The sequence below is a fragment of the Crocodylus siamensis genome, chromosome 5, assembly GCF_052110815.1.
Source record: "Crocodylus siamensis isolate JL-2025a chromosome 5, ASM5211081v1, whole genome shotgun sequence".
NCBI classification, from domain to species: domain Eukaryota; kingdom Metazoa; phylum Chordata; order Crocodylia; family Crocodylidae; genus Crocodylus; species Crocodylus siamensis.
The window spans coordinates 168,504,763-168,515,841 of record NC_143399.1 but is presented as its reverse complement, the minus strand read 5'-3'; the positions used below and the strand labels follow the sequence as shown (position 1 = coordinate 168,515,841).

Below are 11,079 nucleotides of genomic sequence, written 5' to 3'. Positions count from 1 at the left end.
GCAGTGTTTAATTCTGCTGTTTTAGATATTAGGTTGCAATCGTAAGTAGTGACTTAATGAAAAAGTACTGAACATTCGTGATTGCATGTTTACACTAGTCATTAAATGAGAAATCAGTCAGACAAGTTAAAGATCATTTTATGTGTAATAAAACATTGTCTTTAAAGTGAATGAATAAAATGAGCCCCTTTGAGCCTTTTTTAGAAAATTTATCAGCAGGATTGACGCTAGTTTTAAAATGAGCACAGACAAAAACGTCCCCCCAGATGTACTTTATTAGGCTGAGCTTTTTTTTGTGTTAAGGGCTTTAAACTATAAATTAGGAAGTAGGGTCTATTTCAGGTGAACACAGTAAAATGGACTATTTTAAATGGGTCCCATATATAAATTGATGAAGGAAATGAACATATTAAAAAACAGGTAAAGTCTTCCGATACTAGTAATCCCAATAAAGGTCATGAGTCAGATTGAATAACATATACTGAGCTCAGTGAAACTTGTTAGGAAGTAAGATATTAATCATAGTGAGTACGGTTGCAAAATCTTTTCCATTAGTGTCATGCACCATTAAAACTTTAAAGGCCTAAAGTATGAAATGCCTTAATAACACATACATAAGACATAGAAGTATATGAACTCCTTTCTCACTGGGATATATTTCTTTGTGTAGGTGTTATAAAAAAAGAGACTATATATTACTAATAGCCAGAAAAAAACTGTAAAAAAAGAGAGATTAAAGTATGAAAATATGCCTCATTATTGAACCAGAACCAAGCTTCCCTTTGTCACTCTTGTTTTCAACAAAGAAAAATTTGAAGTTTTACTTATAACAAAATGACCTATTAGAAAAGGGCTCCAAGAAAGAGCTACTTCACTATTTTTAAAGCTGGAGTGGAAGTATGATAATGCAGCAGCACTAATAGTTATTATTTGTCAGTCTGCTATGGGCATAGGATAGCACGCCAGAATACCAGGAGCTGTGAAAGCCAGTGGAAGTCTTCCCTGGATTCCAGTGAGAGGTAGATCAAGCACATGTACTGAAATAATCTCTATCTGCATACAGAAAAAAACCCATATGGTTCGATATTCTTCATGTCCTGGAATGTTTATTTGCACTGATCCTTATCAGCTCTTCCTATAAAATCCACTCTTAGTGGAAGCAAGGAAGCAGTAACTGACTGAAGAGTCCTTCATGATTCCCCTCTAAGTTTTACTTTTCTATCTACACTAGTACTCTAGACGCCTTTTGGATATTATCTAATTTCCAGTGAAGTCCTGTGTTCCATGCAGTCAAGAACAGAAGGTGAGATTTTTCAAGAACCAGAAGGCCCTATTTTCCTTTTGTACTGATGTAGCTCTAGTGACTTTGGACAGTAACTTCTGACTCAGACCAGCATATGTAAGAATAGAATCACATCCAAGCTCTGTGATAAGATAACTGGTGTCTTTATTAAGAGAATCTCTGTTTTAATATAAAACTACCGTATATGCCCACATACCACACACACACACCATTTCTTGAAAAATTTGCCTTCCAAAACTGGGGTGTGTCTATTAGGGAAGCTAATTTTTCTGCCCACAACACAGGGATGCTATAAGATGTCTGATGCGTCTTTTCCTTCTCTTGCCTCCCTCAGCTGCATGAGGAAGTGGTTCAGACTAGTAGGATTAGATCCAAGGAGGGGTAGAGTGGAGAAGTTGCACCTCGTTTTGATTTCAGCTCCACCCAAAGTTTAAAACCAGTGGCATGGCAGCGGCAGTGACATTTCTATTCAGGCAGTGCTGAGGGAATCAATTGAGTTCATGGCTCATTATAATCTACCTGGTTCCTCTTCAGTCTCTCTTTTCTAATGCTCTTAATATTCTCCAAATCAAGCTATGCTTTACTGGGCAATTTGGTGTCTGTTAGCTATTCTTGGTATGTCTCTTCTTATTTTACAACCTTAAAGAGTTTTAGCTCTTTTTTCAAAATATTTGAGCTGCCCATGGAGTCCAGTTTTCAGCAGTGTCAGTTTTTGGCTGAGCAGCTCAGAGCCACCAATAGTTCAGCTATAAAATAGTTAATGGTTAAAATAGTAGCTTTTGCCCAAATAGAAAAAGATGCAAGTAAACTGAAGATTAGGCTCTGTTCCTGCTCTATGCAGCCATAATTCTGAAAAATACTTTTGTTCATTCTGTCTTCTCAAAGAACAAGTACATGCGCTTGATCCACCTCTCTGAATGCTGCAATGGGAGAGGAGTGGGTGGTGGAAGATTGTAGATGTAAGCCTCACTGGAGCATTAATCAATATATGCTGCTCACACAAACAAAGGCTTTGCTAAAGCCTTGACCAGAGTAACCCTCACCAGCAAACCTGACAGATGCATCTGCTCCTCACATACACAAAACCTGGCAGGCTCACATGCCAAGAGGTGAGAGGGAGAAATGATAGTACAAGGTAGGATAGTTCAGTACCAGGATAAGCCTGGAACAGGAACACACCCAGGTCAGAATGTGAAACAAGCCCATGGTACAGGAGTTTGAGAAGTGCAAGATACAGATGGAATGCAATATGTAATTTTTTTCATTGTATAAAAAGAGAATTAGAAAGCAGGGAAATTTTTGTAGCAGCCTGGAGAAGCTTCATGGTATTGTGCCAACTACCTTGTCACAGGTACAAATGCCTTAACTCCTCATCTGATGTACCTGTTAGGCCAAAGTGTGTTTGGGCTGTGCTTGTAAGCCATAAACCTTGCTGAATCTTTGCCACTGAACTGAGCCTGTGGCTGTTTTTTAAGACAATATTAGTGTTGGGATCTCTTGGCAGGGACTTTGCTAGCACTGCAGTTCCTACTTCAACACTGACAACACTTCAATATCACCCGAGGACAACAGCAATGAGGACATTAATCACCCCAGGTGAAACTAGACAGGCCTCATTCACCACCCCCTACCCTCCCTGAACCAACACTGCCACTGTGTCGGACAGGAAACTGGATTAGATGGGACATTTCTTATATTCTAATATTAACCCAATATTAGAAAAGTTGTAAATATTTATCTGTATTGCAGTGTTATCTGTATTGAAGTTGATGATCGTATTCCACAGGGACAGGGAGTGTAACCACTGTAAGTGAAATATTTTTAGATCAAGAACCAGGGACCAATGCAGAGAAACACCTGATGATGTTTCTGTGCATCTGAAACAATGAGTTGGTAATAATTCACTTGCTAAGAAGAACCTATGTCAATAGGAATAAGGATTCCGACAGCAGAAGTGATATTGCTAGGACAGAATGGAGGCTTCAAAATGTGAAGGCATGTTGTGCTTAGAGCAAAAAGCAAACTACCAGAAAAAGGATTAAAACTGCTCGGCTACTCTTCAATACCAAAGGTGCCCGAAGACATGTGGGATATCTACAGCGTATCGGAACACTTTCGATTAAACTGAGTCTACTAGAGAGTGCTAATTAGCATGTTCCAGACCTAAAAGCAGACAGCCAGCTTATCTAACCTTTCTTTGAGGCAGCTCTGTATGCTACTGGCTGAGATATAGAAACTGGAGAAGTTAACATCAATGCAGTCTTGGGGCCTTGTTCAGATGAAGACAAGTAAATCACCTGGCAGCAGATGTCTAGACTCAGATATGATCCTAAAATATTTAATTTTGCTTACACAAATACATTTATACATCTATTTCAGGGATACTTACTACCATTATGAGACAAAAACAGCTCTCATTTTCAAAAACATTTTATTAGTGTTCATATGAATTTACATGAGCTAAGTGCATGAATCTTAAAAAACCAAAAAAACCCCAAACAATTACATGGCCCAAGGCACAATTTTATGAAAAGATTATAGTAATGATTAAGGACAGGGATTACAGAACATTGCTGAAACTATCACATTTAGAGGCTTTAATAGTCTCCTTTGTAAACATGAAAATCTAGATCATCAGTGTAAATTAATATAGCTCTTTCAATTACTATGGAAATATTCTAAGTTATGAAGATATTTCCTGAAGATCTGGACCATAATTTTGCAGCAGTATCAGCTATTAGGAAAAAATGCAAATCGCTACATTTTCATTTGAAACATTTAAATAGCTTATTAATTGCTTTCTTAAAAAAAGATAATGTCAAAGTGATCCTACTCCCAATTTTTGCAGGATGAGCCATATAACAGTTTATTTTATTTTAATTTCAGTATTACCAAAGTGCATGAAAGCCTGGAACATCAACAGTACTGCTCCCTATAAGGGAGGACTAGTTTACATGAGAATAACAAAAATATGTGCAACAGTAGTACTATAACCCTTTGAAGACAATCTTGATGATTCAGTTATTTTTCAGTTCAGTAAAAAGATGTTTCAAATTAAGGGGAGAGATCTTGCTTTGTGCTCCGCTTAGTCAAAACAGAGATCATGGGTATTTCAAAGCTTATAGGTTTGTAACAGCTGGACTATTCTCCCAACACAGTAGTAACATTTTCCCATAGAATTATGGAAATTTAAATATCGGTCTTTAGCAAAGTAGTACTGCAGATACAATACAACAGAAAAACAAACAAACTCAAACCAGTTCACATTACTAGTTGTCTAAAAAAAAAAAACCCAAACAAACCTGTATCTGATATAAAAAAAAAAAATCTGAAAGATGGAACTAGTTTTTGGTATATAAAACTGTGTACAAGTTGTATTACAAAAGAGGAAAATTATATCAAAATAGTACATTTGGGATTTTTCAGATTTAGGTTAGATTCACGAGGGTTTTTTCTGTAGTTTTCTCATCATTTTCCTCATGACTTTACTTCTAGGCTTGATTCTTGTTTTTTTATTCTCTGCTAAGAAAATAAAAGAAGTGGAGTTAGTATGACAAAGTTTCAGCATTCCTCAATTACTTTTCTCATCGTATTTGCTGTAGCAACCATGCTGATAGCAACAGCTATAACTAATGTTGCAAAACATTTTCTGTAATAGCACCCCCTGTTTCACATACTATAACATTTTCCAAAACATTCTTCTTTGGTACTGCAATTTGCCTTCATCATTCTTTTTCTGAACAAGAAGCAGTTTGGGAAAAGTAGACAAAATGACTTCACTTTAAGTTATATGAGAATGAAAATAAAACATATTTTCCTCACTAGAAAAAGTCATAGCCATATTTCTTTGAACAGAATTAAGCAAACAAAGCTAAAATGCACAAGTTAACAGATTCTTTTGCAAAGGTAAAAAAATATTCTTTTATTTCATGCAAATATATATTGATTCCATGAAAAATTGGTTCAAATCAGCTCTGAAAACAAGAGAGCATCATGAGAAATTCCTTGGGGCGTGGGGAAAGAGAAAGGGAGGGAGCAAGGTGGTGTTTAAGTTGCCTGAAATATTTTTTTACAGGCACTATCCCAAGCCGCACATTCCAAAAGGTATGCAAATGAATATGGACACAGTAGAACCGACACCAATGCCTTTTGGTGTACCAGTGCTTACTGAAACTCAAAGTCCACAGATTAGTGCAGAATCTGATGTATTGCACTTGGACTTTGCTATCTAGTGCCTTAGTTATAGTATATAGATGATATTTTTTAAATTCCTTTCCCTTACCCCCTCTTCTTGAAAAAAATAAATAAAGCCTATAGAATTAATCCTGGTAAGCAGTCAGATACTAGTAGAACTGATTATTCAGCCTTCCCTCTCTCCCTCTTTGTATTTATTTGTGGTTATACTATATTTCAAATAATAGTAATATAAATTTAGCTAAATCTGTACCACAGATAATGTTACCGTGCAATGAAAAATAAATAAATAAATCAGGTAATGCACAGCAGGCCAGAAGCAATATTGCCTGTTCAGCCCAGAGTCCAATCCTGAAAGTGCCACCAGGAAAGAGTGTTTACTATCATGAGGAGTGAAATCCTAGCCTCAGTCGCAAGAGTTCCATGAGGCAAGGATTCATTCCAACATTCAAAGTGTCAGCCCTTTACTTCCAGTTTTTATACTGGAAATTTTTAGTTTGCTGCACCCCAAGTCATTTAAGGTGCTTTACGTAGCTGAATTTCCTACAGCGGCTGGAATTAATGCACGATACACCGCCGAGGCATGCAAACACCGACACCATTAAAGCAGTGCAAAAGCATTTAGCCCACTTCAAAGTGTCGGGCCACATGCCCCTCATTTTGTCCACACACGGCTCTACTTTAAGCTATTCTCATGCTCAGGATAGGCTTCACTTTCTTCTTAATTACCAAAATACTGACTCCAAGAAGTTGCAAGTGTAATATCTGTAATGTGTTTTGGCAACCGACATAAATACTAATACTAATAAATACTAATTACTATATAGTGTTTTGATAATAAAAGTGTAACAAATCTTACCTTTCCTACAGACTTTATAACAATCTGCCTTGCTAACAAAGTTATTGGAATTTCCACCACAGCCAGTGTAGCTTAACTCCTCACACAGTTTACTCTTTGAGTTGTAATAGTAGCGAGGTATAGAAGATGAACACAGTCCTTCATCCTTTGGGCTGTAGCACAGTGAGGGGGCAGCTTAAAAAAAAATACTGTGGTCTCAGTACAGTTGACTTATAATGCATAAACCACAACAAATATGGAAGAAGCAATCCTGTTCCCTTTGAAGTGGTTGAGTGTTGCAGTGGCTTCAATTAGGGCTCTCTCCTTCCATTCCTCATTCCAGAATTGCCAGATTCTAATGAATACAAATACACTACCACCACAAGTGAGGTTCTGACTCTCTCTCTACATGCAGTACTTTGCACTGGGTATTTGAAGAGTTGGAATAATTTAGGACTGAAACCTGCTTGCTTACCCAATTGATAAATAGGCTAAAAAGGCATTATTTTACCCTCTACCCTTTCTATGATTTTATTTTCCAATAAGTAATGCATATAACTAAATACGCTGTATCAGAACTGATTCTATCCACAAGAATCAACTTATATTTTTGCCTCATCCGGACTGTGTTTCTGCTACCCATCCTATTTACAAATTTGTTAGGTACGTATGCAAAAAACAAACTAAACACAATTCACTTTTCACTAAGAAAAATGTTGCTAGCTTTTCTCTGAACCAATGAAGCAGTTGTGATGTATGTTGTGATGACTCTTTATTCATCCACAGGCAGTTTTAGGCATCTGATATAATATGTGGGCTGAGTTTAGATAGTTTCTCTGAGCAGATAACTCTATCTTTTTGTCTCTTAAAGTAAGTCATTCAGAGACATGCAGGCAATCAACATGTATTGGCATACAAAAGTGCTAAAAGCAAGCAGCCTATGACTATACCACTCTGGTCTCTAATTTTAGAAAGGCACCCTTTCCTTGAGCTCAATATTTGGACATTAGCTCCTTAGGCACAATAATCACACTATTATTCTAAACTGCTTCTACGCAGAAATTGTGCCCCCCGCCCACAACACCTCCCAATTACACCCATACAACCCCTTGGAATCCATAGATGTTATAAATTATAACTGAGTGTGGGGTTTGGATCATGAACATTAAGAAAGGTAACACAGCCTGATGATGATACCTGAAAATCTATAAACAAAAAATAATATGCCCAAGCTGGCTCAGAAATCACTTCTTAACAGCAGGCAAATATCTGATTTAGAGAGACAAATGTCTGATTTTAGAGCGAAAATCTACTTTTAAATATGTCCAGAGTTAAGGATTAGAAAAATAACTTCTCCCTTCTGCCTCAGATTAAAATAACTTATTTTATTAAAATATTTAAGTAATCATTACTTTTTTGAGGTGCACATGTCTCCATACAAGAATCATGGTTTCTGAAGTTGTTGTCATTTCCATAGCATCCACCATAGATAAATGACTCGCACATCATTGAACTTAGATTGAAGGCATATCTTGTTAGATAACTTCGACATGGTCCTGGGTCAGCCTCCATCCGGCATATTTTCGGTACTTCTAAAATTAAAAAAAAAAAAAAGAAAAGTATTTAAATATAAGTGAAAATAAAGCAATTACGATTTCCAGTGTCTAAGATACATTCTCAGTAACTTGATACTTTAGAAAGAACAATACAATTCGGGTGATACATATTTATCTATCTTCGGCATATAGTCAACTTGTGCCTATATAGCTAATTCACATCTGTTAAGAGTACTCTTTATTACAACATACCAAGCCTTAGATTAGGAAGCTAATAACTTTAATAGGGGCTTTGATACCTTAAAAACATTTGGAGTAGAGGACAATGAGAAGCCAAACATATCACTCCTTCCACATTTTTCCAGTGGAGTGATTCTGTGCTGATTTAGCCAGCAAAGTCCCAAGAAAGCCCCATTCTTTTGACCCAAATAAATAGTTTCAGTGGGAATGTCCACTAGCAAGAACTACAACATAAGCCCAATGGCTAGCAGCATGTGATGCACATCCCTTGCTACTGAAAAAAAAAAAGCAAGGAGAAAACCAGCTGGCAAAATCCAATGAAGAAGGAAAACTTCATCCACCTGCCCTCAGAGGGTCAACTTGTGGGAACTGAGGACACAAATAAGGTACTGGTTAGTACATTATTTATATGCAAGTGCTAGATGCATTTTCCCACCCTCCCCACCCTTTCCCCCCCCCAAACTTCCACATATTTCCATCTTCACCAACTTCTCCTTTACTTTAGCTTCTTTTCTACCTTGGAGAACGCCTAACAGCAGCAGTGTCCCAATGCGCGAAGAAGGGTGTTTGTGCCCAAAAGCTTGCAAAGAACTATTTCCCAACTATTTAGTTGGTCTAATAAAAGCTGTCACCTCCACTCAAAGAACCTTGCCTGCCCCAAAAGAGTTTCTCCTGCCTTGCCTAGAACCAGCTGGTCAGAAATGACTCTTTACATGCCATGTGGTGCCAGACCCAGACACAGGCATGGGCAAACTGGACAGCTGCCCAGGGAAAGGGGGGGCCAAAAATGAAAAAAAAAAATTACAATTGCAAAAAAAGTTTTAATATTGCACATGCTTGGTGCAGGGGGCTGGACCCCAAGGTCCCTTCCAGCCTTACAATCTATGAATATGTGCACTGGCAATGTTATCAATTGAGAATGGACTATTTAGACATCAATACCACAGATATGATAAAGATTTTTGCAAAAAAAAAACAAACAACAACAACAACAAAAATCAGTCTCTCTGGCAAAGAGGGCCAGATACTAGAAGTTAACCCAGAGCTACCAGGAGTCTAGGTGCAGCACTGTGGGGCACTCTTGGCAACAGAAAGGGCCTTCAAGCACTGCCAGAAGCTGGTGGGTGAGGTTACCCCAGGCAGGGCTGACTGGAGGCAGGGTGAGGAGTTTTAGGAGGCAGAAGGAGCTATGGAAATCAGGCGGCTGGGACACGGGGCTGCAGAAAGCGGGCGGGCCTGATGTACTGGCACGCCAGCACATGGCAGCAGGTCATGCATTGGGAAGATGAAGCCCGCCGCCCCGGCCCGCCCAGCGCCCGGCCCGCGGGGACTCACTCCGGATGAGCCAGCAGCTCTTCTCGCAGTCCTCCAAGCTCTCGAAGTTGTTGGCGTTGCCCTGGCAGCCCCCGTAGGAGAAGGGCTCGCAGGTCTGCGTGTAGCGGTCGTAGTACCAGCGCGGCAGCAGCGCCCGGCACGGGCCGTCGTCCGGGGGCAGCAGGCAGCTCCGCTGCGCGGCTGCAAGGAGAGGCGGCGCCGTGAGGCCCGGCGCAGCGAGGGGCAGGGGCGGGGGCGGGGGCAGCCCTCACCTCCTCCCCCGGCCTTACCTGTCAGCGCCTGCGGAGCCTGGGCAGCCGCCGGCCGAGGCAGCAGCAGGAGCAGCGGGAGCAGCATCAGCGGGCAGCGCACGGGGCGGGAGGAGGCGGCCATGGGCAAAGGACCCGCGGAGGCTGAGCCGGGCTCCCGCTGCCGCCCCTTATATCCAGCCGGACCCTGCCCGCGGGCGTGGTCGGCCGGGAAAGCGGCAGGCTGTGATTCACGCGGGCCCCCGGCCAGGCCTGCTCGGCCCCCGCGGGTGCGGGGCGAGAGAGGCGGCGCCCCCGCGGTGCCCTCGGGCGGAGAGGCGGGTCGGTCCCGGATCCCGCCCAGGGGCGGGGCGGCGCTGGGCTCCGGGGGGCGGCTTCGGCACTGGGCCCCTCCGTGTCCTAGCTCCCCTCTGCCGCGGCGCTGGCACTTCCCCCCTTGCTCGCAGTTAGTTGTGGCGGCGGGAGAGGAGGACAGAGAGCGGGGCCGGGTCGTTTTAGGCTGGGTTGCGAGGGTCACCTACGCCGGGGGGGGGCGGACTTCCCGGTCACTGAGGCCATGTACGACAGTGTTTCCCAACCAGTGCCGTCGGCAGTGAACAGGTGCGCCCGGGAATTGTGTCATGGCAATGAGCTGCAATAGGTATGAGGATAAGGAATACCTTTAACAGCTGCCCCGCTGAAATTTTGTATTCATCAGGGTGTGCCTTGGGCTGGAAAAAGTTGGGAAGCACTGCTGTAAGGCCACGTAGAGCCCAGTCTAGCACGGCAAAGAGTTTGTTAGTTAAAAAAAAAGTCATGACGTTTATTTCCAACTGTGGGGACTTTTTTTACTGTCTTTAATTTTCCCTGCGCCTGATAAAGGGCCTGTGGGTCCAAAAGCTTGCAGAAAAAAGATTATTATTTTTTGCAGTTTCTTAGCGGGTCTAATAAAAGGTGTCATCTCTGAACCAAGAGTTCTCGAGTTTTGCATTTCTTAGTAAAAAAGGGAACATGGAGAAGCCCCTCCATCAGTGGCATCTCAGCATTGCCCTTAGGGCACGCTGAGATGTGAAGTGGGGTGTACACCTGTATCCTTTAGAAGAAGATGTAATTAACACAAATCGCTAGAATTCAGGAATTGACTTCTCTGCAGTGGTACAGTTCTTACAAGACACTTTCCAAAAAAAAAAGAAGGAAAGAGTTAACAAAGCAGAAGAAGCCAACTTAGAGCTCCACAAAGCACCGGGCTTCTGGGAGAATATCAGTAACATTTCACTGGAGACTTTCTTCCTGTTCCATGCTTTCTTTCTTTTTTTTTTAAAGATATATCTCAAATGGCTATAGAAAAAAGGAACTGTTCAGTGAGTTGATCAAAGTACTGAACTA

The 11,079-nt window shown here is 41.1% G+C and overlaps 1 protein-coding gene across 2 annotated transcripts; it reads right to left on the bottom strand.

Moving 5' to 3' along the window:
• Positions 1 to 3,717: 3,717 nt before the first annotated feature.
• TFPI2 (tissue factor pathway inhibitor 2) lies at positions 3,718 to 10,037 on the bottom strand. 2 transcript variants are annotated; one of them, XM_090047022.1, is made up of 5 exons: positions 9,736 to 10,037; positions 9,467 to 9,646; positions 7,748 to 7,927; positions 6,357 to 6,530; positions 3,718 to 4,822 (listed from the first exon to the last, which is right to left on the bottom strand). In XM_090047022.1, exons 1-5 carry the CDS (start codon positions 9,836 to 9,838, stop codon positions 4,743 to 4,745), a joined length of 717 nt encoding a protein of 238 aa, XP_089903148.1. In that variant the 5' UTR covers positions 9,839 to 10,037; the 3' UTR covers positions 3,718 to 4,742. The 2 variants fall into 2 exon arrangements, with proteins under 2 accessions (XP_089903148.1, XP_089903147.1); XM_090047021.1 differs by having other exon boundaries at positions 3,718 to 4,825; positions 9,736 to 10,032.
• Between the last annotated feature and the right edge of the window lie 1,042 nt (positions 10,038 to 11,079).